Raw genomic sequence first — 22,176 nt, 5'->3', positions numbered from 1 at the left:
ATGCTATTACGTATTACACTTCAGTCGCCAGAGTGACGTAGAGAAGTGGAGAACGTCAGTGTTACTCTCAGGAATACAAAAATGCAATACCAACAAGACAGCACAGAGGCTCCTTAATAATCAATAAGTATAACGTAGTGTAAGTTGGTGTGTAGGGTCTGTTAGGTGTAGGGTATGTTAGGTGTGTAGGGTCTGATGACCTTTGGAAGCTATAACAGAGCTGTCCCTTTTGCTGCTTGATGGGCTATCACCAAGGTTTCGAATGTGATGCAAGCCAATATAGGCAGCCAGTGAAGGGAGATGAAAAATGGATTGTTGTACAGATCTATTGTTCTAATTGTTTTTATATTCTAAAAATTATACTCTGAAACCTAGGCCAGATGAGACCACAATGAGTTCCTACTATATGATTTAACAATTAGCAGAAACAAAAATGAATTGTCAAATATTTAGAAACATCCATCCATCCATTATCTATACTCACTTATCCTGAGCAGGGTCGCAGGGGGTGCTGGAACCTATCCCAGCATGCATTGGGTGAGAGGCAGGAATACACCCTGGACAGGCCGCCAATCTATCACAGCGCGCACACACCACTCACACACTTGAGTGGTGTGTGCGGACAATCTACGGACAATCTGGAGTCTCCAATTAGCCTAACTGCATGTCTTTGGACTGTGGGAGGAAACCGGAGTACCTGGAGGAAACAATGATGCATGAAGCTATATGGTAAACACCATTTATGTTTGCCGGTTTGCCAACTCAAACACATTCACTGCTACACACCCGCACACCACCATAATATACTACAAATCACTTGAACATACACATCTGGCTTCAAACATTAAATTGATTTATTTTATCCCAATTATATATGTGATTATTAGATATAAAGTAGCAACAGACAATACATTTATGTATATAATGATTTATATATGTAAAACTATATATTGTAATTTCTTCTGAGATAACTGAATATTGTATAGAAATGGTATAGTCCGTATATAGATAATGTGTAGTGTATATAAGCAGGTCATTTGCTCTCAGGTATTAGGTATATAGGTTACTGTGAATGTCCTATGACACATTTTCATGACTAAATCACATATCTGAATTACAACGTAGCAGGTTATTAAATTATGTCATGATGTGATAAAGAGCAACTTAACTACTGTCGCTATCTGCTTGTTAATAATACCTATTAATTTGGAAGCAAACCAACCAAACCAACTTCTAGCGTTTGTTACTACCTCAAGAGAACAGCTGTGTGTGACAATCCGTCTTGTAAATGCGGAAAGGCCAAAAACTGTAATCAAAATCGACTCGTAGCAGCTCATGCACAAACGTACTTTGCACAGAATTCGTGGGCAGGAAGTACCACTGAGTCAACAGGAACTGGATGGGCGGGGGAGCTAAACATGCGTCCCAATCGGTCCAGATGGGTGAGAGTTCTGATACAGGAGGAAAGTTCTGTCTGTATACAGTTCAGTATAGACTGCAAGAAAGGGGCTGATCGTGTAGGAGGCGTGTCTTGTAGCTGGAGACTTAATGTACAAATTAACTCTATTTAATTGTGGTAGGTCTAATTCTTTTTATTTCTAGGCTAAAATGTAATGTAATGTAGGCTAAAATAGCCTACTTCTCATACAAAGGTAACATATTGTTACCGAAATTGATAATTGATCTGTATTATCAACGGTTTATGTAGCTTAGTTGAACTCTGCCTGGCTTAAAGTTGTTATTACTATTATTATGATATCGCAGTGTTATCCTCAGAAACGTATCAGCTGGACTAAAGGATAGCTAGGTGTTCTTCGGAAAATAATGTTTGGGTAGGTAACGGTTGACCTTAGGTTTAGGTGTTAAGGTTATTGGTTAAATTGGGAGAGCAGAATCAACCGGATAACGTAAGCATTGTTGCATTCAATTATTTTATTCTTATTGAACATGACTTCGTAGCTGAAAAGTGTATTTTTGATTAAATAGTAATGTAATTATGTGTAAATACAAATGTTTAAATGTTTCACTTGCTTCTTCCAGCTTCATGTTACTGTTTTCCGGCCGGCTACTTTGCCTGCATCCGTTTGTGTTGGCCCATACAAGTACAAGTGCCAATTTTGCAACAACTGAATGGAGAGCATGGTCTGATGGCACACATACAGGCCAATGAGAACTCTGCTGTTGAACATAAAGTCATTTATCAGAGTCAGAATAAATAATATATATCTTGTGACACAATCTGTAGCTATTTATGTTCCGTAGTGATTGTAAGCTTTTTATTTATAAATTCATTTACATACTATTTTTAGTGTGAACCCAGTCATAAGAAAAACAAAAATTATGAATAGCTTGTATATTTCTCTTCGTTTGCAGTGTATGAAACATATAACTGCCACCAAATGTCGATATGTTGCCGGCATGTTGTTCATTAAGACGTCACTTTCAGTTAACCTGTTTGTGGCGCAACACTCTGAATATTGAACCCAAAGTAACTGGATATCACCCTTTACCAACCTCAACACTTAAAATTGTTTAGAGGGTGAATTCCCTCCATACTTATGAATTCAGATGTCCCTATTTGACCTCGTAAGTGGATCATTCCATCATCATGAGACAATAAACACAATCAAGAAAATACTAAAATAATAATAGATTGTCTTATTAAAGCTTATATACAAAAATATAAGCTTTAATAAGACAATGCCGAAAATTAACCAATTCTTATAATATTGGATATTATGTATCATGTTTTCAACGTACAAAAATGCCAAGTTACTCAAAAGTATTGATATCAAAATGACGCCAAGTTATGGTACTACAAACAATATAAGCTATCTTGCCTCACCGAAATGACATAAGATGTATTTCAAAGCAATGCTACCCAATATTTCCTCAATTCTTTCAAGTCACTTGGCCCTGTGTGTATAAGCATGCACTACATGGACAGGCCAAACATATGTGTGGATGGCTCTCTTACAGTCAAGATTGATAGAATAGGCGTGTATATGTCCAATATGTTTTGGTATGTATGTATTTCGCTGCCCAGCCTTTCTGTTGCGTGAATGATAGTATGTTTCTTGGTATAAGTGTGTGTTCGTGAATGTGAATGTAAGATGCTGCCAGGGAAATGTCCCCATTCGGATAAAGAAGTTCTCTATGTATGTATGTACAATATGTGTTTTACATGCAGTATTTATTGTACGTAGCAAATATACAATAACTTGTACATGTACTCAAATTCAGTTCAGAAGCAACTATAAACATGTTTTCTGGAGAAATATGCTTCCTGTAGTTACTCAGCAGCAGTTTTCTACATGAATTTCTATGTGTTCCTTGAGGCAATTGGAAATATTTGACTGTTTGATCTGACACAAAGTTTGCATGACATTGTAAAATGGTAAGATTACAAAACACAGGGCCAAGTGACTTGAAAGAATTGAGGAAATATTGGGTAGCATTGCTTTGAAATACATCTTATGTCATTTCGGTGAGGCAAGATAGCCTATATTGTTTGTAGTACCGTAACTTGGCGTCATTTTGATATCAATACTTTTGAGTAACTTGGCATTTTTGTACGTTGAAAACGTGTTTTTTATGAGATATCAGTTCTTTTTGCAAAGCGTTGTATTACGAGAGTGAGAAATGCGAAGTGACCCTGTAAGAAACGGTTGTGGATTATGGCTATCCTTGTGTGAATTTGTACAGTCTGATGAGCGTGTACCGTTAAGCAGTTTCGGTTTGCTATATATGTAAAACAGTGGCTGTGACAAAGGGTGCGGTGGCGTAAATGTAAACCTGAAAAGTGCCAAACTCTCGGTGCTGTATAGGTATGGGGCATGCCCCCGCCAAGGCGTAACTTGGCGGGATGGCATACCTGCCATCCCAATGTAAACGCATCAGAAAGGGCGAAATATGTGCAGTGTGTGTAGGCTACTCACGGATTTGACGGGCAACCAACGAGCCTTGATTGACAAAAGAATCAGCAAGCCCGTAGAATTAGAGCTGCCTAGGTCGGAACTTGTGTACCCTTCTGTCCTGCTCCGTTGTCTGTTATTTCGTGAAGAGGCACTTTTCGTGTTTGTAAGGTTTATAAGGCATTTTGATAGGCTTATCTGCAGGTAGGCATCCTCTTTGCTGTTTTGTTAAACTAGAACCGGAAAAGTTGATAGTGGAGAATAGGAGCAGACGCATATGTCCCAGCAGGCTTTGCATACGAGAAATTAACGACAGTGGTGAGATAAATTAGGCAAAATGATGAAATTGCGTAGTTAAAACAATATGTTTTTAGCAGAATGGGCATGTAGGTGAAGGTTGACATGATCACAGACTATAGTGCCAAGTAAATGAAGTGACCATGAGCGAGCTTAGTTTCCTTATCAAATGGTATATATAACAGTCTGTATTAAATGTTGAATGCTAAAGTGGAGGGTTAAGTAACAAGTGTAATCTGTTGCACTGTTGTGCTTTTCTCATGTTCAGTACTAGTAGTTATACTTATTGGTGAGTCATGATTTTAAATGTAATGTTTTAATGGGGAGTTGCAGAACGTACATACGTAGTAATTGTTATGTGGCTAGATAGAGAACAGGGCGAGGTAACATGAATGTTACCTCAGGACGCCTAGCACCTCCCCCTCTTCGCACCTGCACTTCCAGAACACGTCTCCTGTCTGTTCTGGCCCCACGATGGTGGAATGACCTCCCTGTGGAGGTCAGAACAGCTGAGACTGTGAACAATTTCAAACGACGACTGAAGACCCACCTCTTCAGGCTGCACCTCTCCCCATCCCTCCCTTCCCCCCCCCCTGTAAATGACTAAACTTAGGGGTGTAACTAGGCAGCTGTTTAATAGGTGACTTAGTTGATGCGCCAGTCTTAACGACTACTTGTATTTTTATTTATTTTTATTTTTCCATAGATTGCGTTGTTGCCGTTCTCGTTGTTAGTGTTAATCAGTTAACCATCAGGGTCCAAGTTGAACTATGCGGTTGTTCCCTGTACTTGGACCGGTACTTCTCTCTAGGGGTTTCGTCATACTTGTTCCTGGTTATGGTTATACACTTTGTTGTACGTCGCTCTGGATAAGAGCGTCTGCCAAATGCCTGTAATGTAATGTAATGTAATGAATGTAGAAACGTGGCGTTTGCTGATAAGAAGGTTTTGTACGGTAGCCAAGTGAAGAAATATAGTTAGTAGAAATGGCACAGCGGTGAACTGGTGTAACTTTTTAATAAAAGGAATACATTTGCCGTCATGAAATGCATATGGGTGGCCGTGAGTGAGTTTTGGTAAAGCAAATATAAGCGTAAGAGAACGTTAGTGTAAAAGAGGAAATTATCTGCCTGAGGACAAGGCGGGATTCAATCGTTCAACTGGAGGTTTACCAGTCTGTCACTTCGTTAGGGCAGTACCATGACATAGCTATGCAATGTGTGAAATATCATTAGCAAACCTGTCCATGGTTTTAAAGAAGAACACAGGCGAGTAAGCACAGAAGAGCTCCCGTTGAATCCATATGGCTTTGCAATATTGTAGCCGGCTAATAATTGAACGTGCAGACGGCACGTCATAATTCAGTGTATACGTTCGGGGAACGGCTGGTAGATATGGTGCAAAAGCAATAATTGAGAAGTAGTAGACAATTATTAGTGAGGGTAAAAGCAGGTTAATGAAACGCGTTCTTAGCTGGGCTTGAACCTAAGACCCTGTGATCCCAAGACTGTAACCTTACCCACTAGGTCACAGGCAGACTAGCTGTTTGTACTGAGAATGTTTCAGAGTAAAAAGGTATGGGTATTTTGCGTGCGTATGCGAGTTTTTCATTGGGTCCTGTAGGTGAAGATTTGGCGGGTGTCGGTAAAATGTCCAATGGGGAGACATGTTATTAGTGGGATAGGCGGCAGGAAAAATAAGAATGAGAAGAAGAAGAAGAAAGAGAAGAAGAAGAAGGAGAAAACGCAAAATCCCCTTAGTTTGGGGCTTTATTGTGTGGACATGTAAAGTTGTTTATGTAATCTGTCTGTTGAAATGGGGTCATAATGTACAGAATTTAATGTTTTTAAGGGCTGAGTGTCTGTGGCTGTTGTGGTTATTTCTGTGGGGAACCCTGAAAAGTGCCAAACTCTCGGTGCTGTATAGGTATGGGGCATGCCCCCGCCAAGGCGTAACTTGGCGGGATGGCATACCTGCCATCCCAATGTAGTAACGAAGCAGACGTGAACACATTAGTATTATTGTTCATATGCGATATGCTGTCTCAACCAAGCTGTTGGGTACCGCCAGACACTCACTATGAACTGATACAAAAATCAGTTACACTCAACTCACAAACGCCTTTACCATACAGTTGGATTACAGTCCGGTAGCAGCCTGGCTAGTGGCCTCGTACTAGCCAGCATAGATAGCTAACGGCAGGTTAAACTTGGAATTATGATGTCAGTTACGAGTCAGAGCGTGGAGAGGAGTGGAAAGAGGGAGGAGAACGGGATCCCCGAGACCCAGCGGTGGCAGAACGCGCTAAATTCAAAGCTGGAAAATGCAGCTTGGACCAGGCGAGCATGATCGGCGACACCGACTCCAAAGCTAACACGAACCGTCAGTAGGCCTACTTCAAGGCATAGACATACGGTTCCGAAGTGGTGCAAAAACTCGGAAGTCCAAAGGCACAGCAGTCCAGGCTTATTCGGCAGAGACACCAAGGCTATGGTAACTCTTTAAAAATCAGCCTAGATGCCCGACCTCTGTTGTCATCAACCTAAAGTACCTGGCCGGTGAGTGGAAGTTCTGAGCTGTCATTGGCTGTTTGGAGGGCACACCTTCATATCACTACCCCCTTCCCCATTGGGTGGTGGGTTTCCATAACTTCGGTAAAATATTTAGCCAAATTTGATCTAGTTGGATAATTATTAATAACTAGACAATTCCTGCAGAAATTGTGAAGTGTGGTTGCCGCCAATGCAAAGTCGACTTTGTGCTGAACAGAGAGAGCAGTTTCTGTAGTATGAGCAGAGAGACAGAGTATTGTGTATGTGCTATAACATCACAGCAACGATTTTATTTGCGACACATATATTCAGAGCTAAATTAACCCTTCATCAGAACTTGAGATCTCAGTGTTTTACTCACGGTATGCGGTGACGAGTGACGGCGAATTATAAAGCTAGCTGGCATGTTCTGAGGGTCTTGGAAGAACCCTATGTCTACACTGCGTGATCGCACCATTTTAAAAAGCAAGACAGGGCTAGGGAGATTAATTTGATTGACTTATGGTTTTCCATGAATTCCAGCTCATTTTAACCATACAACATACAACAAAAAATATTTAATTTGCCAAAGGCGACCACACTAATTATTATTTAGCAGTACAAGATAATTGGGCCTACTTTGTTCTCTGACCTTCCTCATGAATTTTAAAAGATAGCCATACCAAACATGATTGCTTTCAGTTCAGGTTACAGGGAGATGAAGAATTATTTCTTAGTCCGGCAGGCTGTGGAACTCAGAAATGTGGCACTCACTTAGAGTTTTTATTTTATTTTTATTTTTTAACCAGTTGGGTATCGAAATGGAATTTGTTAATTATGCTTAATATGATTCTCCTTTAGTTGTGAATGGAGTGGCCTTGACATACCGCCCGCTATTCGTCGGCTTTATAAATTAATCACAATTGCAGTGGACGAGTTTCGTGTGATTGTGTGTGAGAAATTAGATCCGATAGCGCTTTATTGGGAAATTCTTTACGAAGCACCGGTCATTCAGTTGTTAAATAGTGCCGGGGTAGACAGCGACATGTTCGCACCTGGGTAAAAGCACTAGTCTACTGTCTGGCAGGGGGTTTTGTGAAGAAAATGGCAAAGACTTCCTGTTTCATTACGGTTAGATTTTTTCGTATTTTAAAAACGCAGTTATTTAAAGCCCAAATATTTAGGAAAGTCATGGAAGGAGGAGGATATAGAGCATTTACGGCGTTGGAGTAAATTTAAATATGAAGTCCTCAAAGCATGATGGCCTCACTCTGGCCTAGCTAGTGTTAAAGGAAACTCTCACTTGCTGTATCTCTGCATGTGTGTGTGTCTAATTGAGAAACTTGTCACTGACTTTCAAGCACGTATCAAAGATATGAGGAAAAAAAGATCAGAATCCAAATAATATTTGCCAAATTCGAGAGGAGAAAACATTTGGGCAGAGCGCATTATTCGAGAGATGCCGAATATGGTATAATATGGTATAATCTTGGCACCATCCCTAAGGCCTCGTCCCAACCCAGTGGCTGAAGTCATGGACCCGCAACAGCCGTCCCACTACTGGCCCACAGCACTGTCTCCCATTCCTAATGAAGGTAAAGAAATCAAAAGGGAAATCGTTCTTCTGCAGTGCTTTGCTAACCAAGGAAGACTGTAACGACCCGGACCCAAGCTAAATTCCTGCTTAGGCTGACCTCATTAATGTCACCAACCAGGCCCTCGATAGGGTGGTTGGGCAAGAACATAATCCAACCGGACCTCTCCATGAGATAGAAATGATCCTTCTTAAGAAGGCATAGTCGGACTGTTTCCCTGAAGAGATCAAGGCCCTTCAGGGTGGTCGACCAACTGCCAGAAGCAGACGCTAACAGCTCCGCTCTTCAGAGCCAGACCCAGTGTTCGGGCTTCTTACAATGGGAGGGGAACTTAGAGAGCAGAGCCTTTGGAGCCTGATACAATCTATCCCATTGTACCAGCTATCAAAGCACTGAACTTCTCAGCAAAGACTATGATCAGACGCTTCTCCAGCCAGGTGCAGAGCGCATTCCGGCAGAGATCCGGCGATGTTTCTGGATATTGCGCGGTCGAGAGGCAATCCGGCACCGCCAGCGGCGCGGTCAAGAATGTCCGAAATGGCGCGTCAACCCAGTTGTCCCGCAAAATGGCTGACCTTGCCCCAGCGCATCAGTGTCAACATGAACCTCCATTTTGGTCCACCGCTGTGGACTGTTTTGGGCCATTCTCCATTAAAATTGGTTACCGCAGAGAGAAGCGCTGGGGAATAACAAAGTGCATGAGAATGTGATGCGTTCAGCTTCACCTCGCTGAGGGCGTCGACGTAGACCCATTCCTGATGTCATTCTGAAGATCTGTAGCTCGCAGAGGGAGGCCCTTTGAACTTAAGTGTGATGGCAATCAAATCGCCTGGCAGTGACTTTCTAATTTGTTCAAATATACTGCACATATTTGGGGGCGGCCATGCAAGAAAGTGCTCTGTCCCTTTAAGGATTTAGTGATTAATGCACCTGTGCATTTATACCTTTTTTCTCCATTCATTCACTAATGATGCGTCCATGCAAAAAAGTACACATACAGTACTGTGCAAAAGTTTTAGGCACCCTAGATTTTTAAATATGATATATAGTATATATTTGGTCTTAGATGTTTATTTTTTGTTTTCTGCATTAGTGTGTCAGTAGAAAAGAACAAATTTGAGATTTCCAAACATGAATTTTCCAAAAAATGAAATTTTACAGATGCATTTTGTATTTTGTTAAATAAAAAATTAAATAAAAATGCTTGGAACAATCTACCAGTCAGTTTTCTTATAAAACTGCAGGACAGTGTACCTAAGAGAATTGATGTAGTTTTAAAGGCTAAGGGTGGTCACACCAAACATTGATTTTATTTAGTTTTTAACTATTTACTGCTCTTTATATTATTTTTTCGATATTTATAACCTTTCATTTAATTATTTTTCAAAGCATCTTAGCTGTACAGCATTTTTTTCACAGGTGCCTAAGACTTTTGCACAGTACTGTACCTTGTGCTTGCCTGCTCAAGAAAATAAAGCCTCTCATTGACCAGTCATCTGACTGTGACCCCCATCTTGTGTTAGTACCCCTCGACTCACCAGCCTAGAGCACCCCCACGCACTTTCACATTGATATTAATCAGCAAATGCACATGGATATGGAAAAAGCTGTCAATGAGCGCTTGATAATTCCGGTGGAATTTGTAAGTTCGTTTCTGATTACGCATAAATCTATGCAGGGTTTTAAGAAAAAATAAATGAGGCCCAATGAGTGGATATGCCTCTACACGCTCCAGCTGGATCAAAGTCAAATGAAAACTACAGATGGACGCAACTCTCAGATTGCTTATCATACAGTACATTTTGAGTTCATACAAGAGACATCTGGGAGACCACATTCCAGTTCAATGGAACCAGGCCAGAAAAGATCAGTAAAAAAGAAAAAAGTGCTATACAGGAACATTGCTCATCTTAGAAATAATATTATTATTATTAATAATAATAAACCCACTAAAAAAAACATCACAGCTGATGCACATTTCTTAATAGCTACTCATAACCCTGTACGGTTACAAACAAGTCCTAGACACATACAAACATCATTACATACAGTTACAATCTTGTACATACAGTACATTATCAAGAACCATGGCAACATATACAGCAACAGTAGTAATAACAATATAGTTATATATATATATTTGTATCTTTACAATACTTCTGTCTTTCTTAAAGTACAATTCTCAATCTTAAATCTGTTTTGCGTAGGATGTAGGGCAATATTTATCTATAAAATGTTGTTTTTCACTGTAATGCTTCATAACTTAGAGCGCTCTACACTCGACTGCAAACTCAGTGCAATGCGTTGGGCTCATGAGGAAAAATAATGGGACAATAGAGGGAGGGATCTTCCTCAGTTTTGTTTCCAGCTGTTTATTCATTTCAGAATTGGCTCCAGCTTTCCTCCCTTTGGGGAAAAAAAGAAATTAAAGCAACATTTATTTTTCTAACGAGGTAAACCACTGCTCACCCCTTTAAATTACTTCACCCCTAAATGCGGGGAGATTAATTGCATGATGCAATTTACTTTTAAAAAAAGCAAGGACACTCTTTTTTTCTCCGTCTGCGTTGTTTTTCGAAGGGGATCAGTGGTGTCTTAAATGCAAGGAGACGCGGCACTGAATGTTAATATGTCACTTCCTGTGATGAGCTGGATTATTGCAGTTTTCCTTTCGTTCCGGATTCCAGATCGGCGTTAAGCCCCGAGCACCACCGAATATCCCCAGTGCTGCCCGGCGAGTCTGTTTGGCGCCGGTTTCTCCCAGCGCACACTCCCGTATTCTGAGGCCAGAGCCGAGCCCGTCGTTCTCAGCCGGTACCTGGAGAAGCGGGCGGGCGCCGGCAGCGCGGAGGGTCCCGGCAGAGTCACTGCCGTGGTGCGGCCTGGCGACTGGTGGGCGGAGTTCAGCACGCGTGGAGACTGATGTGGACCGCCCCTGAAGTGATGCTTCCTGTGGCTGTGATGCCACTGGCCGTTTGTCCACACAGGGCTTCAGTTTCCTGATCTCATTCCACCGTGAAAGCAGGGGCAATGTTTAACTGTGAGCACACACACACACACACACACACACTCACCCCACACATACACACACACACACACACATACACACATACACACTCACCCCACACACACACACATATCCCACTCTCACACACACCCACTTATATACGCACCCCCACGACACACCTATTCATACACACACACACACACGCCCTACAGGCATTTACTCACCTTACACTCATACACACACACTCCATACATGTACACCCAACACACACGCTTTTCAATAGCACACATGGCATCCACATACACATACAAACAAACATACAAACATACCCAGTCTGAATACGCAAACACCACATGCAAGTTCATATACGCATACACCCCGCACACATAATACACACATGTTCATTTCAGCACACACACACACGAGCACACACAAGCGTACACACACACACACACAAACACACAGTCACAGTACTGGTCCTTAGCTTCAAGCTTGTTTTGTCCATGAAGAATGAGCCACCTCTCCTTAAATCATCCCTGGGACTTCGAGCGGTTCAGGAGGAAGGGCGGAGTCAGACTCCATGACACGCACTCTGCAGATGTAATGTACAGCTCCACGGGCCCAGCAGACCCGTTCCCATTGGATTATCGCCACAGAGAAACCAAAACAGCTCCCTCGCTCGGGGGACTCGTTCCAGCAATATCTCACCCCTCTGCTTCACAGCTTGTGGTACCTTCCTAAGCTTCCTAACCGACGCTTGTCTCTACAAGGCAGTATGAAGGCAGAGACAATAGTGGCAAAAAAAATCTATTGCTTCTTCATGGCTGAGCAAAAATGTTTCTGTGCCCTTTAAGGAGGGACGTGTAACAACACAGTTTTCCTCGTAATACTGAGAGAAGCTCTCTTCATTATGTTGTCCTTGTCTGCGATTCAGATCTTTGTCTTCCTGTCCTTATTAAGCTACTATGTCCAGGAGAGTGGATTACACATACCCTCAAGGCCTCACACGCACACGCACACACACACAGATGCAGATAAACACACCATCGTTTGTGTGTATGTGGGAGTGCTTGATGACTCCCCCCCCCCCCCCCCCCCCCCCAATCACCCCCCCGCCTCCCTTTAGTCCTGTGCTACTCTTGCTTTGCTTCAGGGGGAGAGATGTTAGGACACCCCTCTCCTGGAGTTGGTACGGCTCAGGCTGGTGCTGCTGCTCTTTCGGGAGAGGGTAGGCGTGAGGGCGGGCGGGGGGGGCTCGTTTGGGCAGCCGTGCTGCAGCAGGATGTCCGCACACTCCTGGCTCCCCGCCCGGCGAGCCAGCGCCAGCGCCGTCTGGCCCTGGGTGTCCCGCGCTTTCACGTCACTGCCATACTGCCCAAAAAAAAAGAGGAGGGGAGAGGGGGATGATGTAGAGCAGTGGTTCTCAAACTCGGTCCTGGGGGACCCCTGTGTATGCTGGTTTTCGTTCCAACCTCTACACCAACTCCACAATTTTAACAAGCTGTTAATTTTTCTTAATTAGGTGCTTTTCATCTTTTAGAGCTGGGGTTCCAGAAAGGGCCAGTGTGGGTGCACACACCTGATTCTACTAATCAATCACTAGAGTCATTGCTAAGCACCTTGATTAGTAGAATTATGATCAGGTGTGTGCACCCACACTGGCCCTTTCTGGATAAGACTGGGGACCCCAGCTCTAAAACATGAAAGCCTTTGATTTATAACAATATGTAACAAAAAAAAAGGCTCTGAAGAGCCCAGGGTCAGTACAGTTGAATCACGGCCTGAATGTTGGAGATTAATGAGTCATCCAAGGCTCGGATGACGAGAATAAGGAGGGAAAGACACTGAAGAGGAGGAGGAGGAGGAGGAGGAGGAGGGGTGCTCACCCAGACAAGGAGCTGGGTCATGACCACGTCGGCGAGCTGGCAGGCGGCGTGCAGGGCGGGGTGGGGCTGCTGGGGGGCGCCGCCGGGCAGGACGGGGGGCGGGGGGGCGTTGATCTCCTCCTTGGTGCTGTGCGCCAGGAGGAGCAGCAGGGCGGGGAGGTCCCTCTGGGTGACCGCGGAGAGCAGCCGGGCGGACAGGGTCCCGCCCGCCGCCGGCAGGGGGGGCACGAACACCCGCTGCTCGTACTTGGCCCGGATCCACGACTCCCTCTCCTCCCTGAAACGCAGGAGGGCGCGCGCGGGGGACAGAGGTTGTTACCGCAGCGACGGCCATGGGCGAATCAAGAGTAGGGCTGCGCGATATATCGAATCACAGTTTTTTAAAGCGTAATAAGAATAACCACCGCCAGTGGGCATAATATGCAGTCTTACCTGATGTGGTCTTAAACAACCAAATGTCAGAGGCCAAGTGAAATGATTCTGGTAAAAAACGAATTACTGATACTATCGGGTCTTGAGAAGACAGCCAATCAGCAGCAAGGTCGTACAGCTTCTATGTGATCATGTGATTTCCTTTTTCAACCACATAGAAGCTGCAAGGCTTTGCTGCTGATTGGCCGTCTTATCAGATATCAGTGACGTTTTTTTTTTTTTCCTGGAAGCATTTCACATGCCCCCCGATGCTTGGATGTTTCCTACCACATCAGGTATGATCAAAACAAAGATGAAAGATCATCACCATGGCAGCAGTCTTTCTTGTTTTACGTGTCACAAATGTGGTTCGCTATATCGTTCACCTCTGTGGCTGTTTACTATTTCATGAAACACAGATTCTCTCTGGAAATGTGAATATTTTTTAGAAATTTTGTTTCATTAGAAAGGTACATATTTCTATGCGCTGTTTTATGTAAAAGGATGGCACTGATCCCAGATGAAAGCTTTGGGGAATAATCCAAATAATGGATAATAATAATCCAAATCCAAATCCTGCTCAGCAGGACATCAACCCTAGATCAGTGCTTCGTGTCATAATCTACCCTGGCTAATCTTGAGAAGTGACCCTATGTCAATGCTTGGGGGCCTAATATACCGTGGCCACTCTGGAGGACACTGATCCTAGATCAGTGGTTAGTGGGTGCAATATTCCCTGAGCACTCTGGAGGACACTGATCCTAGATCAGTAGTTAGTGGGTGCCATATTCCCTGAGCACTCTGGAGGACACTGATCCTAGATCAGTGGTTAGTGGGTGCAATATTCCCTGAGCACTCTGGAGCACACTGATCCTAGATCAGTGGTTAGTGGGTGCAATATTCCCTGAGCACTCTGGAAGGCACTGATCCTAGATCAGTGGTTAGTGGGTGCAATATTCCCTGAGCACTCTGGAGGACACTGATCCTAGATCAGTGGTTAGTGGGTGCAATATTCCCTGAGTACTCTGGAGCACACTGATCCTAGATCAGTGGTTAGTGGGTGCAATATTCCCTGAGCACTCTGGAGCACACTGATCCTAGACCAGTGGTTAGTGGGTGCAATATTCCCTGAGCACTCTGGAAGGCACTGATCCTAGATCAGTGGTTAGTGGGTGCAATATTCCCTGAGCACTCTGGAAGACACTGATCCTAGACCAGTGATCTCCGGTTCTCACCGCGTGGAGTCCGGCGTGGGCTTCTGGCGGCCCAGGGTGCGGCTCTCCCAGATGCTGTTGGCGGTGTGGTTGCCGATGGCGCTGAGGACCAGGGTGAGCTCGCGCGGCCAGTCGTCCAGGTCCAGCGAGCGCACGCGCGACAGGTGGGTCCCCAGGTTACGGTGGATCCCCGAGCACTCGATGCAGATCAGCGCCCCCAAATTCAGGCTGGCCCACGTGGGGTCTGAGGGGGAGAGGAGGGGGGTCAGTGCTGAACCAAGGCTATCTACGGCACGTGTAGAGCGAAAGAGAGCACGAGATGAAACAAGGTCGGGCGATCGGCACTTACTTGGCGCTTCGCAATCCACACACAGGCTGTTGCCCTTGGCGTTACGAATAGCCTGCAGTGCTACTGCTTCACTCTGGCTGTTCCTCCGAGCCTGTTCACACACACAGACATACACACACACGGGCACACACACACACACAGTTTCTGTAAGTTTAGGGCAAGTCCGGTCCCCAGCTAAACGCTAGTAGGCCACACCGCAGCCTGGGACTCACCTTGTTTCTGCTGCTCTCACAGGACTGCAGGCTGGCCAGGATCTGGCTCTCGATGGCCTGGACCCAGGCGTCCCGCTCCTCCATGCTCTGGGCCTCGAAGTGCCATGTCTGGCCCGTGCTCGACACGATCATGAAGTCAAAATTTTCCTCGTCTGAAAAGTGCAAAGAGAGACATCGCTGACAAATGGCTGCATGCATCCAGACGTTGTGAAAGGATTTCACGCAAACTCTCACACTGTATATACACACACTGTACTCACAACAGTGGCAGGCATTCAATTCTCACCATCAAACGTCATCTGACACACGCCCCCAACACATGCACACATACATGTAAATGAAAACACACATGCACACACACACACACACACACACAGAAAGACATGCAGGTAAACACAAACATGTACGCTCACACATACAAACAGTCATGCATGCAAAAATGGGCTCACACCTAATGTAACATGTGCATCTTTGAAATGTACAATGTCATATGCAATGAGAGTCAAGGGACACATGGACACCGTGATGAAACTGGTGATAGACTGGGCATGGGAAAAAAACCCCGTCATATTCGGCTGAATCTTGCTTTTGAAAATCAGCCACAGACAGACGGACACAATGGGTTGGCGCCATGCTCTACCCTCCCAGTTCCCCGTTACCTGTCTTGTAAATGTTTCTCAAACTACCAAAGCTTTTTAATTTCCACATTTTGCGCTTGGCTGCGGAGCGAAGGGATTAGCGTGTTGTTCCAGAAAGGCGAAGGAGGAGAGAGAATTAGAGACAAAGAGAGAAGAGGGGAGAGGTAATTAAAGAGGAAGCGAGAAGCAGACATCGGCAAGTCCGCAGTAGAAACGCTTTGGCCTTGAGCAAAGAGATAAAAGCACAAAGCCAGTACGCTCACTCCAACTCTCATTCTTAATTGCCATTTTCTCTCCTTACAACATTTTTATTTTAATATTTGCATCATAATTCATCACTTCGCAAATCATTCTTCAACGTTGGACCCCGAATACGCAATACTTGTCTGCAATACTTCATTGTTTCCTTTATTGTCATGCATGTGCCTTCCTGTCTAGATGCAGCCATCATTGAGGTTTGCTCTGACTATTTTTAGTAGTTCCGATTAGTTTTTTCTGAACTCATATAACAAGTGCATATATAAACAAACATATAAATGTCTAAGCAAGTGCGGCCAGTGTCCACGTTTAATTATATTTTCATACATAGAAATTTCTCTGATCTGATTATCTGACTGATGCTTTTCTCCACTGCACTCATTGGTTAGCCATATCCTTCTGCAGTTTTCTACTGGGAGGAGTCTCTTAGCTGGTTCTGTCACATTATATGCAACCTGCTGTCTCCTCCTATCCTGTCCTTTATGACATCAATCATACTGCATGATTGGCTACTCACCCTCAGCTTGTCCAATGGCAGCATCGCCTTTCTGGTTCATGCTTTTCTTCCTTCTGTGTTTCTTCCTGTCAATCATTGGGGAGGCTGGAGCCAGGTCTTTTGCAGAGGGGGGACTGGATACTGTTTCAATGGCTGAGTCTGATGCAAGGACACAAAAACATGTTTCTGTGAAGTAGAATCAGACACCACATGACAAATAAAAGAATAAAATATGACTTTATTGGTTGTTAAAAGTATATATCCACATACCCACACTTTGCGCCTTGCTTGGAAGTGATGAGGGGCACTTCTGTGCCCCCTTATCCCCTCTTGGTGACACGCCACTCCCACTCCCCTCTTCTACTGGCAGGAGGCTACTGGGAAATGTAGGAGCTGCCAAAAGAAAGAACAACAAGTCACCCATAGCTCTTATGAAGTACATGAACATCATTTTTTAAAAGCACACCATTCTTATTTTCTAAAAACACCACCCAACCCCCACATTACTACAACAGGCTGAAATCCTGATCAATAATGTAGTAACTGGACACCTGCATTGTGTCCACGTATAGTGCCCTGGAAACTTAATGGCAAAAAAAGGCCGTATAAAATAAATAATTCAAAACAAGTGTTATATGATACACAACAGAATGGAAAAAAATTATATTCTTGAATTCTAATCCATTTGCTCAGAGAAAACATTTTTTGCAAGGAATTTCAGTTCAGTAGGGTAAAAAATAAATAAAATAAAAAACAGGCAAAAAAAAGTTCATGTAGGCTATTACTGTTATGTAGGCTAATTACTGTTGTAAAGCAATTCACGTTTCCCTAGCGAACTGCAGTAATGTTAACACATAAAGAAACGCGGACGCAGCATCATTGAAAGTTAAGATTATTCCCTTCAACTGAAGGATATGTGTCTATATATCTTTACTGTAAATAGTTTCTATTTCCAATGCAAAACAGAATCTTTCGATTTATAAAACATTTTTTTCTGTTTCTGATTGTTCAATGTACTCCAGTTAAAGGGGGGGGGGGGGGTGCTGGGGTTCAGATAGTTCATAAAACTTAGTTTAGTTAAAAATAAAAAAGAGAGAGGGAGATGAAAAGTACAATATGAGGATGTGGAAATATATTTCATAATTAATTATATGCCATTGCATTGCCAATGAATATTAGGTTAGAAAATACAACATTTGCCTGATTTAACGCGACTTCCTGTATAAACCACGCCCACTTCCTGTCTTCTGTCCGAATACAGATACACAGACAGATCATTTTGTTGGTTGAACAGATACAGATAATTGTGTTGGTTGAACAGATACAGATACAGATAATGACGTCTCTGCACACCCCTAAAACAGACATTCACATGAAACAAGCTTAAATAAAATCACACCGCACCTAATTGCTTAGTATCACAAATACTGGTCATCAAATATCCAAATGGCATATATGAGAGTTACATGTCACCTGCACTTGCCCCGTCGGGCCCAGGCATGTCCTTGACCAATCCGTTGAGGCCGGGGGCGGGGCCACAGGAAGTCACAGCACGCGGTGGCCGTTTCCCCGGCACCTTGACCGTCACACGCAACAAGTCTATCTCCTTCCCGTGATTATTCAGCATGTAGTCCTGCCACGGAAGAACACGGTCAGCTACACCAGCAACACATACAAATCCATATTATACTGGCCTGTACTCCTGAGCTACTGAGAAAGCATCTTTTTTTAAGCGTCTTTGAGTTCATGGAAAGCGCTATATAAAATAAACTTATTATTATTATTATTAAAGGACATTATAAGACGGGGCACATCGGTATCCAAAGGAAACAGGAAGCAATGAGTGGGCCATGTCATAGAGCATGTCAGTAGCCATTACGACCACTAGAGGGCTCTGGAACAAACTCAGTTAAGATGCAAGATGCTGCCGTTGCCATTCAAGTGTATGAGCAATTGTACAGCATTAAACTTAAGTACCATTCACATATGATAACACGAGGGGAATGTTTGCATTTGACATTGCTTTTACTCTGAAGTGTCATTTTTCTGACTTCCTGTCCCAAATGCTCGCGTAGACTCACGTTGACGCTCGAGTGGTAGGACAGCATGCCGTTGTTGGACAGGGTAACATACTTCTTCTTCCATTCCTTGTTGAGGGAGTTTCCGCTGCGCTTCAGCAGGATGCTCTGTGGCCATGGAGACAGACGTCAGTCACTTCGTGGGGGGGGAGGGGCTAAATCGAGGGTCGGGTCCGCCGCAGGGGAGGACGCTGCACTGACCTGTTTGATGGGGATCGACCGCCCGCTGCCCACGTCCCCTTTACCATCGGCAGCCCTCTTCTCCGAGTCGCTGCCGCGCCGGTTCTGGAGCAAAAGATCGAGGGAAAGGATGTATGAAGAGAACATACGCAAAATTTGAGCTGAATACATTGAGCCATACACACACTCTGTTATTGCAGCTTCTCACAACATTGTAGCAACTTTTGTGAACAAGTTTATCTTCACCATCTTTGCATTTCATCACTCCAAGCCACAACATTTCAGCTACGTTGAAAATGGGTCGTTCTGTCCACACACATTTTAGGGACAGGTCTGCGACCTGACAAAGAGAACACGATGCTTCTCTGTCTTTCCACGACGTCCAAATCAATAACCACGACCTTGCTGCGATGTTGTGAAAAGGGGCAGTTACGCTGGATGGCTGGCAGATAAATAAAGCATGTGAATAACTGAGGTGGGACAGAGAGGGTAAGAGATTCGAGGTGTTCAGGGGGGCCGTGGCTGACCGTGAAGCGGGAGGTGCGGCGGCGGGGGGTGCTCCGCTGCGGCCCCGGGGTGGCGCTCCCCCCTGCTTCACCTCCCGACACCCCCCTCATCTCCTTGTGGCTGATGACAGGGGTGGAGGGCAGAGAGGAGGAGTAGTCACTGCTCTGGCCTCCATTACTGGCCTGAGGGAGAGAGAGACGGACGGAGAGTGAAGTGAAACTATCGCAGCGATAGTGTTTCCTCCGTTACGGCACGGAGTGTGAAGGCCGGTGTCCGCTCTGCGACGGAGGCCATTTTGTGCTGAGACCGTTGCGATTTTTAAAAGATGTTTGTCAAATTTAATGCATGTGAACATAAGCCTAGAAAACAGGCTTTAAACTTCACTTTCTCCTCCCTCAATGAACAGTGACTTGGAAGCTTTGGAAATTAAGTTTAAAAATTTGAGTGCTTTTTCTTGATTCATTTAATGAGAAGCATCCTTTTCTTCCAATGACCACCTCGCTGCCCACATTTGTAGTTACATTATACATTATATGAATACCAAATTCTTATTATTTGACAGCCGTGCATTATATTTGTGAGGCACAGTATTCTGAATATTTTGCCCCATTACAGTTCATCATAATTTTTGTGGTTAGGGGAGAAATATTTTTTAAGTTTAGAAATATGAATGTAGCATAGCTAAATGGATTACAGTAAATGACACAGCTGACTGTCTGCTCGTGATACTGGTAGCTAAATGTGTCATCTCAACCATTAATGTGTACTTTGTTTATTATTGTTAAAGGTCTTTGCTCTTTTCTTATGTTTCTGATAGCTGATAGTGATAGAAAACTCGGTAGAATCCAAACTCTAGGGCCATCTACCGTTACCAGAGGAACTATATTTAGTTAAGTCGCAGATGTGTACATACAGTAATTGTTTTAGTTTTGTACTTGAATAAAATTTATACATTTATTTAAATACTGTTTTATTTTGATTTTTTCCATGCATTTTAGTTGCAGCTATGGTTATAAGATATATAATCCATGCTAGTACATATTCAAGAATATATGGCACTTCTGGGGGGAAAACCTTGGTCCGATCACCATTCTCGTGCCATATGTTCTAGTATACGCACGGCATGTCATGGGTTTATATCTTTCATTCTGAGCACTCTTTTCATCTTGCTTCACAATCTGAGTATGAACTTGCATTTGACAGAAACAGGACAGCAAGGGAGGCAAGGGGGTGTCGGAGAAGGAGAGAAGATTGTGAAGATTTGAACAGTGAAGATATCGAAAGCTGGAGACAAGGAGTCCTAATGTGACACGTGGACGATAGCAGAGAAAGGCCAGTCTGAGATGAGCGACAGATTAGAGTTCTTTTAGCAATACATCCAAATCCTTTACTCGATCTACTGACACGCAGTCACAGCCACCCAAAATGGATTCCTCGGTGTCACAAAATGGCATACAGGCCGTATCATAAAAGCGGGGGGATGGGACATAAACAGTGACAATGGGGTTAGTTTTTGGGCGCGTTACCTGTCCAGGAAAGGCTCCGGAGAGGGGAGTGGAGCCCCCCGAATGGCTGGGGGAGTTGGGCAGGGACTTGCAGGACGCCAGGAGGAGCGCTTGCTTCTTCACCGCCACTATCTTCTGAGCAGCTGTGAACGAGGCAAAGGCGGGTGAGTCACTTCCTTCCCACAGGTACGCCGCGACCTCCGGCACTCACGCTCATGCACCGCGCCTCGTTATCTCCGCTTCCAAAGCAATCGCCGGAACGGGGGAAATTACATTTGCACTTTCCAACCCGCCCAGAGTTCCGTAATTTGGTCCTCATTTACCCGAGGAAACGGAATGGGATTAAACTCTGATTACTCGCGCAGCGTGCCTGTGTGAAAGAGTCAGCCCATTCCCTGTTATGTCCCTGTTTCGCACTGATGAGGTCCACTATAATGGGTCCGCATTCATAAGGCGTCCGATTAGGACTGCTGATCTGGGATCGGGTTTCCCCGGTCATCAGGCTAACCGTATTCATCACGAGATAAAGCGAAACTGTTCAGAGAGCAAGCACCCCTTACCCCGGAAAAGTCTATGGATGAGGGTCCTGGATTCAATCAGTAACCTTCCTTATCTTAGACTCAAAAGCATATGCAAAGCTTTCTCTTCACAAATTCAGTTTGGAGAGCTTTGAAACGGGCTGCAGTTTTCAGTAACATTGAGGTTATAGGTTCGTACGTACCACCTGCAGCAATGAAATGGTGTTACCTGCCGACAGCAACGCTAACCGTAAAATGTCACCGCAGATGTACAGATAATTGAAAAGGAATTCAATTATCTAGTAATTGTAATTAGTGACTAATTAGCTGGTAATTACGTTACTCTGTAATGTGTTTTCAGACAGCTGTTATTGGTTGAGGAAGTCAGTGTAGTACAGCGGGTGGGGAACCGGGCCTGTGAAGGTGCAAAACTACCAGTAATGCAATATAAGACAACAGACTGTAATATGCTGTAAATACAGAAAAGAAGGTCATTGGAAACCACATGCTAATTTTGCTTTGACCAAAAAAAATTGACCAAACAAGCACAGTTTTTATATAATCCGCAGACAGCCAGTGT

General features: G+C 44.0%; 1 protein-coding gene across 5 annotated transcripts in view; it reads right to left on the bottom strand.

Annotated features, from left to right (window-relative positions):
- Positions 1 to 12,446: 12,446 nt before the first annotated feature.
- Positions 12,447 to 22,176, bottom strand: part of agap2 (ArfGAP with GTPase domain, ankyrin repeat and PH domain 2) — a 35,953-nt gene continuing 26,223 nt past the window's right edge. The window contains exons 7-19 of one of the 5 annotated variants that reach the window (XM_035388441.1): positions 21,100 to 21,221; positions 19,594 to 19,755; positions 19,088 to 19,171; positions 18,890 to 18,994; positions 18,282 to 18,441; positions 17,079 to 17,201; positions 16,830 to 16,967; positions 16,076 to 16,135; positions 15,417 to 15,568; positions 15,205 to 15,295; positions 14,877 to 15,099; positions 13,231 to 13,507; positions 12,447 to 12,715 (exon numbers count right to left, since the gene is read on the bottom strand). In XM_035388441.1, the coding sequence (XP_035244332.1) occupies positions 12,509 to 12,715; positions 13,231 to 13,507; positions 14,877 to 15,099; positions 15,205 to 15,295; positions 15,417 to 15,568; positions 16,076 to 16,135; positions 16,830 to 16,967; positions 17,079 to 17,201; positions 18,282 to 18,441; positions 18,890 to 18,994; positions 19,088 to 19,171; positions 19,594 to 19,755; positions 21,100 to 21,221 (1,904 nt within the window). In that variant the 3' untranslated portion in view covers positions 12,447 to 12,508. The remainder of the gene's footprint in view (positions 12,716 to 13,230; positions 13,508 to 14,876; positions 15,100 to 15,204; positions 15,296 to 15,416; positions 15,569 to 16,075; positions 16,136 to 16,829; positions 16,968 to 17,078; positions 17,202 to 18,281; positions 18,442 to 18,889; positions 18,995 to 19,087; positions 19,172 to 19,593; positions 19,756 to 21,099; positions 21,222 to 22,176) is intronic. The other 4 variants (XM_035388444.1, XM_035388445.1, XM_035388442.1 and 1 more) reach the window with 4 other exon arrangements.

Source organism: Anguilla anguilla, chromosome 13 (genome assembly GCF_013347855.1).
Source record: "Anguilla anguilla isolate fAngAng1 chromosome 13, fAngAng1.pri, whole genome shotgun sequence".
NCBI classification, from domain to species: domain Eukaryota; kingdom Metazoa; phylum Chordata; class Actinopteri; order Anguilliformes; family Anguillidae; genus Anguilla; species Anguilla anguilla.
This window is presented reverse-complemented; position numbering and strand designations above follow the sequence as displayed.